Genomic DNA, 17,288 nt, shown 5'->3' on the forward strand with positions numbered 1-17,288 from the left:
TTTGAGGCCACTGCTGTTTGTCATTTTTATAAATGATCTGGAGGAGGGCGTAGAAGGATGGGTGAGTAAATTTGCAGATGACACGAAAGTTGGTGGAGTTGTGGACAAGGCGGAAGGATGTTACAACTTACAGAGGGATATAAATAAGCTGCAGCGCTGGGCTGAGAGGTGGCAAATGGAGTTTAATGCTGAAAAGTGTGAGGTGATTCATTTTGGAAGGAATAACAGGAAGACAGAGTACTGGGCTAATGGTAAGATTCTTGGCAGTGTGGATGAGCAGAGAGATCTCGGTGTCCATGTACATAGATCCCTGAAAGTTGCCACCCAGGTTGAGAGGGTTGTTAAGAAGGCGTACAGTGTGTTAGCTTTTATTGGTAGAGGGATTGAGTTTTGGAGCCATGAGGGCATGTTGCAGCTGTACAAAACTCTGGTGCGTCCGCATTTGGAGTATTGCATGCAATTCTGGTCGCCGCATTATAGGAAGGATGTGGAAGCATTGGAAAGGGTGCAGAGGAGATTTACCAGAATGTTGCGTGGTATGGAGGGAAGATCTTATGAGGAAAGGCTGAGGGACTTGACGCTGTTTTCATTAGAGAGAAGAAGGTTAAGAGGTGACTTAATTGAGGCACACAAGATGATCAGGGGATTGGATAGGGTGGACAGTGAGAGCCTTTTTCCTCGGATGGTGATGTCCAGCATGAAGGGACATAGCTTTAAATTGAGGGGTGATAGATATAAGACAGATGTCAGAGGTAGGTTCTTTACTCAGAGAGTAGGAAGGGTGTGGAATGCCCTGCCTGCAACAGTAGTGGACTCGCCAACACTAAGGGTATTCAAATGGTCATTGGATAGACATATGGACGATAAGGGAATAGTGTAGATGGGCTTTAGAGTGGTTTCACAGGTCGATGCAACATCGAGGGCCGAAGGGCCTGTACTGCGCTATAATGTTCTATGTTCTACAAGATGCACTGCAGGAACTCACCAAAGCTCCTTAGACTGCACCTTCCAATCTGCATCCACCATCTAGAAGGACAAGGGGCAGCAGACACATGGGAACGCCACGACCTGGAAGCTCCCATCCAAGCCAGTCACCATTCTGACTTGGAAATATATCACCGTTCCTTCACTGTCACTGGGTCAAAATGCTGAACTCCCCGCCTAACAGCACTGTGAGTGTACCTGCACCACATGGACTACAGCAGTTCAAGCTGGCAATTCATTGCCACCTTCTCAATGGCAATTAGAGATGGGCAATAAATTCTGACCTCGTCAGCAAGGCCCACATCACATGAATACATTTGTTACAAATTGGGGGATGTCTAAATATGGTGCCCAGATATTGGAGCCTATGGGGTGACAGTAGGGCAGGCCACTAACTGCCAGCCCCATCACAAGATTCAACAGTGTCCTTGCAGCTTCCTAATTAATGAGCTGAACAGCACATGACTTTGCGTATTCAGCTGCTCCACTCTCCACACGAAGTCAGCCCGACATTTGCTCCTGCCACTGGACTGAGTCTCCAGAATGGAAAATTCTGCCCAAGAAATACAACCCTGGTTTGTGTAATTCCAGCTCATATTTTAACCTTTGGAATCCAGGAATCATTCTGGTAAATCCACGCTACATCCCTCCAAGGTCATTATAGTCTTCCCAAAGTGTGGTGCCTAGAACTGAACACAGTACTCTAGATAGGATCTAACTAGGGCTTTCTGCAGCTGAAGCATACTTCTACTCCACTATTAATTGCTCTTCACCTCTGTCCTCTCTTACCCACATTAGGTCAAGATGCCCCAACACCTCAGATTTAAAATTCTAATTCTCATGTTTAAATCCCTCCATTAGCTAACCTCATCCTAACCCCACACCCCATCCCGCAAATCTGTATGAAGAAATTTTTCCGTACATTCATGTCCTCTTGAAAACCCATTTGTAGCACGGATAATTCAGTTTGTATTGCTGATTAAGGTTATTTCTAATGCTCCATTTTGTGATTCAGGCTAAACTGATGGCAGAAAATTACTTCCTCTCTTCCGACAGAATCAAATGACGCTGGAGTTGAAAACCCGCGTTGAAGAACTGAAGATGGAGAATGAATACCAACTCAGACTAAAGGACATGAATTACAGTGACAAAATCAAAGAATTAACTGAAAAATTTATTCAAGAAATGGAATCTCTGAAAACAAAGAACCAGGTAGGTAATAAAAGCGGGCATTAAATAAAACATCCCTGGGCATATGGGCACATCAAAACATAAAGTGTTCATGAAAAATTATCTTCCGCACTCACAATTCAATTTGTAAATTTATATTTTTTTCCATAAATTTAGAGTACCCAATTCATTTTTTCAAATTAAGGGCCAATTTAGCATGGCCAATCCACCTAGCCTGCACACCTTTGGGTTGTGGGGGCGAAACCCACGCTAACACAGGGAGAATGTGCAAACTCCACACAGACAGTGACCCAGAGCCAGGATCGAACCTGGGAACTCGGCGCCGTGAGGCTGCAGGGCTAACCCACTGCGCCACCGTGCTGCCCTATAAGTTTATCTTTTAACTTGTATCTTGTCAACTTTATGGGGATTACTCGGGGAACATTTTGGGATTCATACAAAGATGAATATGGGGAAATTGACTCCACCAGAAAGTAAGTTGAAAAGTTATGTTACAACAGAATCCATTACAGATGACTTAAAGAATTGATTTTACTTTTACATTGGATAGTAGGTTGGGATTTTAACATGAGCAAAATTGGAGAAGGCTTCTTTGATGAGATAATATTGATTCAGTTGGTGAAGGGTCATACATTTCCATTTGGTCAGACTTTTCCAACACAATAACACAAATAATGCAATCCTCCCCTTTGTATTAAGTAAAACCTGAGGTGCATTTCTGGTGCTTATCCAACTCTCAATTATTGTGTTCTGTTGTAGGTTTTGAAGACTGACAAAGACAAAATTGAGATAAAACATAAGGAGGATACAGTAATCATTTTGGATAAACATGCAAAAGACATTGAGGACTTAGGTAAAGAGCATGCTGCTTGTGGCCTTTAATTCAACCGTTACTTCTACCACTGAACTATGGCTGATAAATGCTCCAGATTGTATCAAAAAATTGGTTCAGAGTTGATTAAATTAATTATTTGATCCATTACTTAGAAACCAGTCCCACCTCGATAGTAATACAACACAGCAATGTTGTAGCAGTATTCTAATTTCTCGTATTCTCCATGCACAAAGTCTGCAGTTTTATCTATCACAGCATTTTGCCAGCAGAGGGCATTCACAGGCTTTCATACCTGCCGGTCCAGTAAGATCCTTTTTGACAGGCGTCACCGGTCAGCCTGCAAACATCTCCTATAGGTAGTCAGTACTTTGACTTACACTCAACCATTAGGATTTCTACTTGCTACCAGAGGTTTTACAGGCCCTTAAGAGCGTTTTCAGGTTGTGTACACCCTGTGCTGACAGGCAGTCATTTGACTTTTGGTTGTCAGAATATGTGTGCTCCAAACTACAAAGAAAACATTTACAAAATACTGAAAATAGGCCTCAATAACGACACGAGAGTGTTGAATGGTAAATAAAGGCTTTAATAAGCAGAGAACTAGTCAGTGACCAAGACATGTGCTTACTGAGTACCACCTACAGGGCGTCACATTATATACGGCTCCCTGGTGGGCGGAGCCAGAGGCGGAGTCCCCCAGGGTTCCAAACCCGGACTTAAAGGGGCATCACCTACATGGTGTTAAAGGTACAGTAACCACTCATCACATTCAAAAAATGATTTAAAAAAAAACACGAAGTCCGTCGGGTGAAGTGGAATCACATGTCTAGTCTTTTCAGCAGCTGGATCGTCCTCGTCGACCTTCTCAGCTCAGACGGTGTTGCGGCGGGCACGGACGTCTTTGGTGAGAGTACATCCGGGAGCACGATGGTCAGAGCTTTGGTCCGGGTCGGGGTAGGGGATCGGGTACAGGGGGAATAGCTGGCCGAATAGCTGGGACTGGGGGTAGCGGTACCGGTGCCGGTGGGGAGTGTGGACGGGCGCTAGGGGGTAGCACGGTCGGTGTCTACCAACGGGGCGGGGGTCCCGGGGAGGGCATCAGTGGGGGAACCAGCGGGTGCCAGGTCCCGCGCGAGGTGGGGGGTCAGTAGTGGGGGAACCTGCGGGTGCCAGATCCCGGAGGGAAACTGTGTCTTGCCTGCCGTCGGGGTGCTCGACGTAGGCGTATCGGGGGTTCGCATGTAGCAGTCGAACCCTCTCGACCGGGGGTCCGTTTTATGGCTCCTCGCGTGCCTCCGGAGAAGAACAGGTCCCGGAGTCGTCAGCCAAGGTGGGAAGCGAGACCCGGAGGTGGACTTTCTGGGGAAGACAAACAAGCGGTTGTGAGGGGTCTCATTCGTGGCCGTGCAGAGGAGCGACCTAATGGAGTGGAGGGCATCGGGTATGACCTCCTGCCAGCGGGTGGTTGGGAGACTTCTCTACCTTAGGGCCAGAAGGACAGCCTTCCAAACTGTCGCGTTCTCCCTCTCCACCTGCCCGTTTCCCCGCGGGTTATAACTGGTCATTCTGCTCGAGGCGATGCCCTTGCTGAGCAGATACTGACGCAGTTCATCGCTCATGAACGATGTACCCCGGTCGCTGTGGATATAAGCGGGGAAACCAAACAGAGTGAAGATGCTGGGCAGTGCCTTTATCATGGTGGCCGAGGTTATGTCGGGGCAGGGAACGGCGAATGGGAAGCAGGAGAACTCGTCGATGATGGTTAGAAAGTAGATATTGTGGTTGGTGGACGGGAGGGTGCCTTTGAAGTCCATGCTTAGTTGCTCAAAAGGCCCTAAGGCCTTTACAAGGCGAGCCTTATCCGGCCGGTAGAAGTGCGATTTGCACTCCGCACAGATCTGGCAAGCCCTGGTCATGGCCTTGACCTCCTTGGTGGAGTAAGGTAGATTGCGGGACTTGATAAAGTGGGCGAGCCGGATAACCCCCGGGTGACCGAGGTCATCGTGGATAGCCCGCAGGCGAACCTCCTGCGCATTGGAGCACATCTCCTAATATATACAACAGTGATGATTACTACAGCCTTACCGTTTCTGGGTGAATAAAGCTCTCCGTGCTCCCGGAGTCGAAGAGGCAGGGTGTGTCACGTCCGTTGATCTGGACCTGCATCATGGAATTCTGCAGGTGCTTTGGCCGCGATTGGTCGAGGGTGATCACTCCCAGTTGCGGGTAGTCCGAGTCCTCAGCCGAGTCGGATTCACAAAATGGCCGCCACCGTCGGTCGCATGTGTCGGGTCTAGAAGATGGCCGCCGCCAAGATGGCCGCCCCCATGACTCGCACAAGGCCGATGATGCGTCAGAAAGGGGCGTGTCTGGCCGTTGCACAGCTGCGCTGCGGGGCCTGTGGGCGTCTGAGCTTGATTTTTGGGCCTGGTGATCTTTTTGTTTCTGGGCCTTGGCCTGGCCAGGCAGACCCTCGTGAAATGCCCCTTCCCGCAGTTGCTGCAGATGGCGGAGCGGGCGAGCAGCGTGGACGTGGGTGCTGGCCCTGCCCACAGAAATAGCACGGTGTGCCCCCGGTCTGGGCGGGTCGCCGCGCAGCGCAGGCCTGTAGCGTGGCCGAGTCTGGGGAAGTCCACGGGAGGCTCGCGGGGTACGTACCTAGGTTGTGGCGGGCCACTTCCAGTGAGGTGGCGATCATTACCGTGTCCTGAAGGTCTTTTGCTCCATTTTCGAGGCGTCGCTGCCTGATATAGGTGGAACGGATGCCGGACACGAACGCGTCTCGGATGTGCAGGTTCATGTGGACTTCCGCCGTCACGTCCTAATGAATACAGTTCCTGGCGAGGGCGGTAAGCTTTTCCACGTACTCGTCTAGCGCTTCCCCTGAGCACTGCCGGCAGGTAGAGAGCCGTGCATGTACCTCGTTTATGGGTTTGACGAAACGCTTTCGCAGGATCTCGATTGACTCGTCGTAAGTGGTCGCTTTCGCGATCATGGCGGAGATTCTATGGCTCACCCGGGCGTGGAGTAGGTGCAGCTTGCGAGGCCCTAGGACGGGAGCTTCTGAGGATTCCAGGTAGGCCTCGAAGCAACGGAGCCAGTACTTAAAAATTTCTTTGGCCTCCGGTGTCCGTGCTGCCAGGTTGAGCTTTTCAGGCTTGAGACCGGCGTCCATCCTAACGTAATCTGCTTATTAAATTGTAGTACCCTCATGTGGTAGTATGCATTAGGGGTCATGTGGGACTGTGAAGCCGTGATGTCATTGGCTGACAGATCCCGGGTCCTGGTTGGACGTTGACCTCTAGCTCCACCCTGAAGGCGGAGTATAAGTACCAGGAGTCCTCCCCCGCAGGCAGTCTACTCCTGAACTGCGGGGGAACAGTCACGCTTAATAAAGCCTCATCGACTTCACTCTATTCGTCTCTCGGAGTCTTTATGCGCTACACCTCAATAACGACACAAGAGTGTAGAATGGTAAATGAAGGCTTTAATAAGCAGAGAACTAGTCAGAGACGTGTGCTTACTGAGTGCCATCTAAAGGGCATCACCTTATATACGGCACCCTGGTGGGCGGAGCCGGAGGCGGAGTCCCCCAGGGTTCCAAACCCGGTCTTAAAGTGGCACCACCTACATGGTATTAAGGGTACAGTAACCATTGATCACATAGTCCCACCTCAATAGTGATACAACACAGCAATGTTGTAGCAGTATTCTAATTTCTCGTATTCTCCATGCACAAAGTCTGCAGTTTTATCTATCACAGCATTTTGCCAGCAGAGGGCATTCACAGGCTTTCATACCTGCCGGTCCAGTAAGATTCTTTTTGACTGGCGTCACCTTACTATCACAGGTCAGCCTGCAAACATCTCCTATAGGTAGTCAGTACTTTGACTTACACTCATCCATTAGGATTTCTACTTGCTACCAGAGGCTTTACAGGCCCTTAAGAGCGTTTTCAGGTTGTGTACACCCTGTGCCGACAGGCAGTCATTTGACTTTTGGTTGTCAGAATATGTGTGCTCCAAACTACAAAGAAAACATTTACAAAATACTGAAAATAGGCACCAGGCCCTCCAGGATAGAACATAGAACATAGAACATAGAACAATACAGCGCAGTACAGGCCCTTCGGCCCACGATGTTGCACCGAAACAAAAGCCATCTAACCTACACTATACCATTATCATCCATATGTTTATCCAATAAACTTTTAAATGCCCTTAATGTTGGCGAGTTCACTACTGTAGCAGGTAGGGCATTCCACGGCCTCACTATAGGATCTGCAAAGAGAAAGGATAGATTAAAATATTAGCCAAGTCCTTCATAGAAACACTGGAAAAAGAATAGGCCTTTTAACCCCTGTTTCATCATTCGAAGAAATTGTGGCCGACCTACAATTTAACTACATGTACCCATCTTTGCTTCATATCCCTTAATATCTTTGGATAACAAAAATCTACGATCTCAGATTTGAAATTTACAACTGATCTGGCCATTTGCAGATGAGGGTCCCAAACGTCTGCCACCTTTGTGTGCAGAAAGGTTTCCTAATTTCACTTCTGAAAGGTCTGGCTCTAATCTTTAGACCTTGCCCCCTAATCCTAGACATCCTAAACAGTGAGAATAGATTTTCTCTACCTACCCTATTTGCTCCTCGTTAGATCATCAGACAGATCATGTAGGCGTGCTGAATATAAAAGACATTCATTCCTGTCTCCTATCAGATGAACAAACGAGGATAATCATCCTCTTTCATTTGCACTGTTTAGTCTTGTTCCTTCATGGTAATGTGCACAGAAAATTTGTGGTATAGCACTATGAAGGCTGGAATGAACCTTTCATTTTGTGCTCCATGAGATGTATAAATATATATATATATATAACATACCTTTTAAGTTTACTTCTAAATGTACTCTAATTTCAGAAAGCATAAACAACCAGAAACTGATGTTGGAATATGAGAAATATCAGGAGCTGCAGCTCAAATCTCAACGAATGCAAGAAGATTATGAGAGGCAGCTGACTGAGATGGATGAGAGTAAAAGCCAGGCATTAGAGGAGCTGACTGAGTATTATGAGACCAAACTCCAGGAGAAGTGTACACTTATTGAACAGGTAAGTCAGAAGAAGCCCATGGATCAGGAATTAACAGGACTTTGAAAATGTTATGCATCCTCTCTGAAAAAGTGACTTAATACTGGCAAAAAATTGCTGTGTTGAGCTTTTGCATTGTTCTATTCAGCTGACTGTTGTATTGATGATTTACCTTTAAATTACCTAGTTGCAGGAAGAGTCCAGACAACAGATTAAAGAAGCTGATGAAACAAAGAAACAAATAGAAGAGGATGCTGACCGTGAAATTCAGGACATTAAAATCAAATATGAACGAAATCTGAGAGATGAGAAAGAAGCAAATCTCCGGTTGAAGGGAGAGACAGGAATCATGAGAAAAAAGGTATTAAAATGGCAGAAAAAGCTAGATTTAAAATCTTTCACGTTAAATTTCTTTGGAGTCACAACAGGATTGGGCCAATAGGTAGAATTCAACCTCCCTACTTCGGTGATAAGAGGAAGAAAATCCAGGCCGAAGTGTGAGAAGGCTATTTGAATATGGGAGCCCAATCCTGTCCACCCCCTGTAAATCCTTTTTTCCTTATCATAGAATTTACAGTGCAGAAGGGGGCCTTTTGGCCCATTGAGTCTGCACTGGCTCTTGCAAAGAGCACCGCATTTAAGCCCATACCTGCACCCTTTTCCTGTAACCCAGCAACCCCACCTAACCTAAGGGCAATTTAGCATGGCCAATCCACCTAACCCACACATCTTTGGACTGTGGGAGGAAACCGGACACCCGGAGAAAACCCACGCAGACACGGGGAGAACGTGCAGACACCGTACAGATAGTGACCCAAGCAGGGAATCGAACATGGAACCCTGGAGCTGTGAAGCAACTGTGCTAAACACTGTGCTACCGTGCCATTGTGCCCCCGTGCCGCTCATCTGGCACAATGGGAGGACTTTTCCGAATAGAGGCAAACCCCTTTTGAGAAGTTAGTGTAGTCATTCGTTCCTTCTCACAGCTTCCAATCCATGTTTGTCCCTTGACTGTGAAGCTGGCATCCAATGATTTTAGCGTCTTCACTTATCTCTGCCGCCCTCGTTTCTCTCTTTTTCAGTTTACTAGTTTGCAGAAAGAAATTGAAGACAAGCAGGGAGAGATTGAGAAGCTGAAGAGTGAACACCAGAAGCTACATGGAGTCATCAGGTCACTGGAGAAAGATATCCAAGGACTCAAGAAAGAAATCTTAGAACGTGATGAAACTATTCAGGACAAGGTGAGGAAGCTGAGATGAAATGATGAAGAAAAAAATGTAACGGCTTAGGTGGGGGATGTACTTATTGCATAAGAGAGACAAGACTAAAGCAATGAATTCACAATTGTGTAAAATATAAAATAAAAAAGGTCTATTATCGAAAGAAGGAAAAAGCTATTGAAGAAAATATTAAACTGCTATTTAATTTTCCAAATAATAAAGCTCCCTCGCATCTTTTGCTTCTTTGAGCTTCAAAAAAGATGAGATAAAATGAAGTATATAGTTAAACAAAAATTAATAACAATCAGAGCGACTGAATAAAAATTCCATGGAAATGTTCATCTAATCGTAGAATCTGAGTCACAAAATAGAACAGGAAATGGAAAATATCATGAAGAGTTTTGCAGTGCTCTGTGCTAAAAATATAATTCAAATGCTGAAGAACTGACCCTGAGATTATATTGTGCACTAACTAGCATAAAGCAACTAGTTATCCTGTCCCCATTGGTGACAATGTTTAAAGTCTCAGACAGGGACAAGTGTACTGTCTCCCAGCTCTACTTCTCCACAATCTATCCCAGTGCCTTTGTGTGATTTGTCAGTCAGATTTCTAATCCTGAATCAGTTAAGATTTGCTTCAGTTGAACAAAGGCTGAAGTCATCATCCTTGGCCAAAACACACTCTTAAGGTTTGCCACCAATTCCATTTCTCTCTCTCGCTGTTTCAGACTGAACCAGACTACAATCTCAGGATTCTACTTGACCGAAAGATAAGCTTTAGGTCCCACAACTATTTTTCTCTGCTCCTGCTTCAGTCACCTGCTATTGAATCATCGATACAGTTGTCACTTCTAGACTTTTCCCAATGCTTTTCCAGCCTGCCTCTCATCTCCCACCTCCCATAAACCTCCGCTCATCCAAAATTTATAAGCTGGTAAATCTTATTGGAATATTACACAAAGAGGAAAATAAACATATATAATGTTGTATATGTGACAAAAGTTTGAAGAACTCCACAATTTATCCAGTTTAAGCCCAACCATTGAATAATGCTATAAATCTTGCTGGATAGCACTGCAATGATCTTAACATTTGTCACTGCAAACAGCAAACTATCAAATATACCACACCAGCATTATCCTAGTGTCGGGCTGCATGCATATTGTAAACCCTTTTAAAGTATGTCTCTGTCAGCATAATTGCAGTATAGAAAATCAAACAAGAGCACAGAAGTTATTTGAAAGTTATCGGATGTTATCCTTCAAATCCTATGTTAGAAAGAAATGGCAACTATAATTAGTGTTACGATCGTAAAATGAACCTAACATTCTGCTCATATACAGGAAAAGCGCATCTATGATCTCAAAAAGAAGAACCAAGAACTAGAAAAATTTAAATTTGTTCTGGATTACAAAATTAAAGAGCTGAAAAGACAGATTGAACCACGAGAAAATGATATCAAAGAAATGAAAGAGCAAATACAGCAAGTAAGTCTTCAGGGAATAAATTGAAAAATTATTGAAATAACTTGTATTCGTATTATCCTTTAACATGCCCTTAGCTCCAAATCACTTTACAGTCAATTAATTACCATTGAAATCACAGAATCACAGAGAAATGCAGTGCACATGAGGCCCTTCTGCCAATCAAATCTGCACCGATACATGAAAAACACCTGTGCCGGGATTCTTCAAAATGGCGGGCAAGCATTGACACCGGCGTAAACACCGGGCTGCTTCACGCCGGGGTCAACGGGCCTCTTGGCCCAGCGTTTCCATGGCCCACAGGGGGCCAGCATGGTGCCGGAGTGTTCCACGCAGCTCCGGCTGCCGATACGCAGCCCTGCACTGCCGGCTGCGGATCCTCCCATGCGTGCGTTGGCCACTTCCGCGTCGGCCCTGCGCAACATGGCGGACCCACACAGCGGGCCGCGCGGAAGAAGGTAGGCCCCACCCCAGATTGCGCCCGCTGATCAGTGGCCCCTGATCGCAGGCTTGGCCGTCATGGAGGCCCCACCCCCCCCCCGGAGACTGATCTGCCCCCCACCAGGACGGCCACCATAGCCGCAACGCCGGGTGGAACCATACATGCACCACGCTGACGGGAACTCGGCCGGTCGATCACGGAGAATTGCCGCGGGGGCCTCTTTCAACGGCCCCCGACCGGCGCCGTGTCGACCGTGTGCTCGACTGGCGCCGATTCTCCGGTCACCAGAGGTTCGCGTCCCGGCGTCGGACCCGATCGTAGGTCTGACGCCCCATTCTTCGTCCCCGCGCCGAGCGCTATTTCGTAGCGGAGGCTCGGAGAATCCCGGCCCTGAACTATCTACTTAATCCCTTTTGCCAGCATTTGGCCCATAGCCTTGAATGTTATGACGTGCCAAGTGCTCATTCCATTCCTTTTTAAAGGGTGTGAGGCAACCATCCCTCTACCACCCTCCCAGACAATGCATCCCAGACTGTCACCATCCTCTGGGTAAAATTATTCTTAATTACCCCGCCCCCCCAAACCTCCTACCCCTCACCTTGAACTTATGTCCACTCATAACTGATCCTAAAACTAGGGGACACAGCTGCTCCTTATCCACCCTGTAAATTCCTACTTTTATCCACACTTGATAAGGTGCCGCATAAAAGACTGATCCAGAAGATTGAGATCTGAGGGCATTGGGGTAGAGTACTAGCTTGGATTGAGGATTGGCTGACTGACAGAAAGCAGTGGGTCGGGATAAATGGGTCCTTCTCTGGCTGGCGAACTGTAACTAGCGGGGTGCCGCAGGGTTCAGTCCTCAGAACTCAACTGTTTACAATCTACATAAATGACCTGCAAAGAGGGACAGAGTGTAATATTGCAAAATTTGTGGATGATACTGAAATAGGTGGGAAAGCAGGCAGTAAAGAGGAGATAAAGATTTTACAGATGAATATAGATAAGCTAGGAGATTGGGCCAAGATTTGACAGATGGAGTTTATGTAGATAAGTGTGAGGTTATCCATTTTGGCCAAAAAAATAGAATGGCAAATTATTATCTAAATGGAAAGCAGATTCAAGATCAGTCTGGGATGTGGAGGCATTGGAGGCAGTTCAGAGGAGGTTCACCAGATTGATTCCGGGGATGAAATGGTTGACATATGAGGAGACATTACACAGTCTGGACTTATACTTGCTGGAGTTTAGAAGACACAGTAAGAAGTCTTAAAGCACCAGGTTAAAGTCCAACAGGTTCGTTTGGAGTCACTAGTTCTTAGAGCGCAGCTCCTTCATCAGGTCATGGAGTTTAGAAGGATGAGAGGGGATCTGATCGAGGTAAATAAAATACTAAATGGGATTGATAAAGTAAACATAGACCAAATGTTCCCCCTTCTAGGGAAATCTAGAATGAGAGGACACGGATATAGGTTGAGAGGCAGTAGATTTAGAACGGAGATGAGGAGGAACTACTTCTCACAGAGGGTGGTGAATTTGTGGAATTCGCTGCCCCGTTGTGCGTTGGAATCTGAATCATTAAATGGTTTCAAGAAAGAGATAGATGTATTTTTGATTTTAAAAAACAGGTTAAAGGGATATGGGCAACAGGTGGGGAGATCGATTTGAGTCCAGGAAGAGATCAGCCATGATCTGATTGGCGGAGCAGGCTAGAAGGGCTGAGTTGCCAACTTCTGCTCCTAATTCCTATGTTTCTGTGTTTACAGTATGTTCTAATTTTATGTCATTTTCCATTTAAATCATTGAGGCATATGATTAAAAAACTGATACCCAGCACAAATCCCTAAGGAACAATGATCAATTTATGCCAGATGGTTATCTCCAATTTAAGACTCATTTACATCGGCTATTAATCTCTGTGACCAAACTCTCAGAAATCAATACCAACTCTCTACAATAATGCTGGCTGGCCAAGCACTCAGTCACTCTGTTCTTAATAATAGATTCTAATAAGATCCCTATAGCTGATGTTGAACTGTAAGGTGTGTTGCTTCCTAGTTTGTTCATGCCTCCTTTCTTAAACAATGGATTAATGTTTGCAATTTCAAATCCAAGAGCACAATTCCTTAATCTACAGAGTTTAGGGAAATTAAAACTCATGCAGTCATAATCACCTCACTTGTTTCTTTTAGTACCCGAGGGTGGAAACCATTTGTTCTGGTGATTTGTCATTTTAAGACCCATTATTCCTCAACTATAATTTTTTAACTTTTATTAAATTCAGATATATCTGTCCTGAAGACTGATTTTGATATGTTTTCACTTCCTCTTTGGTAAAAATGCATTCATTTTACGGGTCTGACACTTATTCATTGTTGTATCACCTGCATCTGTAATTAATGAGCACATATTTCCCCTTATCATTCTGGAATATAAATTTGGATGTGCAGTGTCCTTTCTTCCTAATCCCTCACTGTGGTGGGCAGGAAGTGTGTGTATATTTCCACATGGAATTGTGCCACCCTCCCATATTCAGAAAGGAAAAGGAAAGTCATCCTTTATCCACATCAGAAGCCAGCGATTGGTCCTCTATACATGGAAATAATGGGCCAAATGCCTGTTTGAAGCTTCCACTTTAACATTGGTTTTCTTTGTTGAAAAATATGCCAGCTCCTTGTGCACTTGGGGGAAATCAGACTTCTGGGATTGCTTTTGACAGATAGGAAAGTTTACATTTAGGGGGTTAGTAGGGGGGGGGGGGTAAGGTAAGGTAAAGACGCCAGTCCCAGGTGACCATAGGATGCTTTCCCCTTTGAGGGGATTTAACCTGAGGATCACCACACCTCAGGCAAGGGGAAATATTGAGAAGGCGGGTCTTCATGAATAACCTCAGCTGGTATGGACATGATGGCATAGTGGTAATTTCACTGGACAAGTAATCCAGAATTTGGAATTGAAAGTTGGCCTCAGTAATGATTTTTTAAAGAATTTTTATTCCAAATTTTCAACATTTTAATATTTTACAGCAAAAACAAACCCCCCAAACACATTAAGCCCCCCAATACCCTCCCCACTTCCTCCCTCTCTCCCGCACCTCCAACCCTCCCTCAGCAGTCACCGCTAACTAACTCCAAAATACAACATGAACAAATCCCAACTATTGTAGAACCTGTTATTTGCACCCCGCTAGAGTAAATTTCACTTTCTCCAGGGCCCAAAATTCCAGCAGGTCCCCCTGCCACGCCGAGGCACAGGGTGGAGAAGCTGACCTCCACCCCATCAAGACCCGCCTGCGAGCAATCAGCGAGGCAAAGGTTAAAACATCTGCCCCCGCACCCGCCTGCAGCTCCGGCTGGTCCGAAATCCCGATTATGGCTTCCAGGGAACCGAGCTCCACATCCACATGCAGAATCTCTGAAAAGGTGCTGAAAACCATTATCCAAAACCTTTCCAGCTTTGGGCAGGCCCTAAACAAAAATACATGGTTCGCAGCAGCACTGCCCGCCCCCATCACTTCACCCCTCGAACAGCCAGCTCATCCTAGCCTTTGTAAGGTGCGCTAAGTGCACTATGTTCAGCTGTATCAGCCCCAGCCTCGCAAACGAACTTGAGGCGTTCACCCTCCGCAGCACCTCACACCACAATCCCTCCTCCAACGCGCGCCTAGCTCTGTCTCCCATTTTGCCTTAACCACCCCCTCCATGGACACCCCATCCTCCTCCTCCCATTTCGCCTTAGCCCCCACCATGGACAACCCATCCTCCTCCAAAATCCTGGCCCTCCCCCACTGACACAGCACTGCCTCCAACAGCGAGGAGGCAGGTGCTATCGTGAAGACCTTCCTCACAAAGTCCAGCATCTGCATTTATTGGAAACTTTTGCCCCGCGCGAATCCAAACTTCTCACTCAGCTCCTCCAAATTCACAAACCGCCATCCCAGAAACAGATCCTTCATCTCCTTAATCCCCTTCTCTTCCCATCCCCGGAACCTTGCATCCATCTTCCCCAACTCAAACCCATGATTCCCCCTAATTGGCATCCACCCCGACCCCGCTCCCAACCTAAATTGCTGCCGAAACTGCCTACAGATCTTCAGCGTCACCACCACCACGAGATTCATTTAATATTTCCCTGAGGCCATCAAGAACGGTGCCATTGCCAGCACCCGACCCCCTACACCCTCACCCACAAAGCCCCTCCCCCCCTATTCCATCCCTGAACCTTCGCTACATTCGCCGCCCATCTAATTCTGGTAGCCTAGCCCCCCGCCTGCCGTCTCCTCTGCAGTATCATCTCCCTTATCCTCGCCACTTTCCCCACCCAGACCAACGAGGAGATCAGCCTATCCACCCCCCTGAAAAATGCCTTGGGCAAAAAGACTGGCAGGCATGGAAACACAAACAAGAATAGCAGTTAAATATTAATCTTTACCGCCTGTATCCTGCCTGCCAACGACAGAGGAAGATTGTCCCACCTCAACAAGTCAGTCTTCCCCCTCCCAACCCACACCCAGCTCCCACCCCCCGGAGAGGAGACCATAAAGTGCATACTTTCCTCCAATTTAACTTATGCACAGAGAGCATCCCAAATTTCTGAAGCAATCCCATTATGTCCCCCATCGAAGAGCCCGCAATGAATATATAACAAGTCATCCGCACATAAGGACACCCTATATTCCACCTGCCCCATCCCCTCACTATCTCCTTCCACTGCTCCTCACGCAATGGCCAAGAGCTCTATAGCCAATGCAAACAGAAGGGGTGATAAAGGGTACCCCTGCCCCATTCTCCGGTGCAATGCAAAATACCCTGAATTCATATTATTCGAGTGCACGCTTGCTATTGGCTCCTTATACAACAACTGCACCCAAGCCACAAGTTTCAGCCCAATCCCAAATTTCTCCAACACCGCCATCAAATAACTCCACGCCACCCGATTAAACGCCTTCTCCACATCTAACGCCACCACCACCTCCGCCTCCCTTCCCTCAGCCGGAGAAAGTATCAAATTCAACATCCTCCTCATATTCAATGACAACTGGCTGCCCTGAACGAACCACGTCTGATCCTCCCCAATGAGAAGGCACCCCTCCAATCTTAATGCCAGCACATTTGCCAATATCTTGGCATCCACATTCAGCAGAGATATGGGCCTATACGACCCACACTCCACCGGATCCTTATCCTTCTTAAGCAACGAGATTGAGGCCTGCCCCATCGTTTTCGGCAAGACCTCCCTGTCCATCACGTCCTCGAACATTTCCGCCATCAACGGCGCCAGCTTATCCTTAAATCTTTTATAAAATTTGATCGGAACTCAACTGGTCCCGCCACCTTCCCTACCTGCATCCTTCCAATTGACACCTTCACTTGCTCCACCCCGATCGGCTCCTCCAGCCCTGCCTTCTCCACCTCACCCAGCCTCGGGTACTCTAACCCTCCCAGGAACTCCCTCATCTCCCGCTCATCCACTGGTGGCTCCGACCTATACAAGTTCCGATAAAACTCCTCAAACACCTTGTTAATCTGTACTGGGGCCACCACCTACTCCCCTGTCTTATCCCAAACCATCTCCCTCACCTGGGCCTCCCTACAAAGCTGACCTGCCAACATCATAGATTATCATAGATTATCATAGAATTTACAGTGCAGAAGGAGGCCATTCGGCCCATCGAGTCTGCACCGGCTCTTGGAAAGAGCACCCTACCCAAGGTCAACACCTCCACCCTATCCCCATAACCCAGTAACCCCACCCAACACTAAGGGCAATTTTGGACACTAAGGGCAATTTATCATGGCCAATCCACCTAACCCGCACATCTTTGGACTGTGGAAGGAAACCGGAGCACCCAGAGGCAACCCACGCAGATACGGGGAGGATGTGCAGACTCCGCACAGACAGTGACCCAAGCCGGAATCGAACCTGGGACCACAATGCTACCGTGCTGCCCTACAATGCTACCGTGCTGCCCTGGGGCAGTACGCTCACAGAAATGGTCCCAACTGGTCAGAGCCCCCTCTCCAGCACCTCGTAGCCCA

At 47.0% G+C, this 17,288-nt stretch overlaps 1 protein-coding gene across 1 annotated transcript in view; it reads left to right on the forward strand.

Moving 5' to 3' along the window:
• cfap57 (cilia and flagella associated protein 57) overlaps positions 1–17,288 on the forward strand; it is a 143,646-nt gene that overhangs the window by 68,053 nt on the left and 58,305 nt on the right. Inside the window, exons 12-17 of the mRNA XM_072510600.1 lie at positions 2,041–2,196; positions 2,935–3,028; positions 7,935–8,125; positions 8,292–8,465; positions 9,187–9,345; positions 10,668–10,811. Of these exons, the coding sequence (XP_072366701.1) occupies positions 2,041–2,196; positions 2,935–3,028; positions 7,935–8,125; positions 8,292–8,465; positions 9,187–9,345; positions 10,668–10,811 (918 nt within the window). The remainder of the gene's footprint in view (positions 1–2,040; positions 2,197–2,934; positions 3,029–7,934; positions 8,126–8,291; positions 8,466–9,186; positions 9,346–10,667; positions 10,812–17,288) is intronic.

The sequence above is a fragment of the Scyliorhinus torazame genome, chromosome 7, assembly GCF_047496885.1.
Source record: "Scyliorhinus torazame isolate Kashiwa2021f chromosome 7, sScyTor2.1, whole genome shotgun sequence".
Lineage (NCBI taxonomy): Eukaryota > Metazoa > Chordata > Chondrichthyes > Carcharhiniformes > Scyliorhinidae > Scyliorhinus > Scyliorhinus torazame.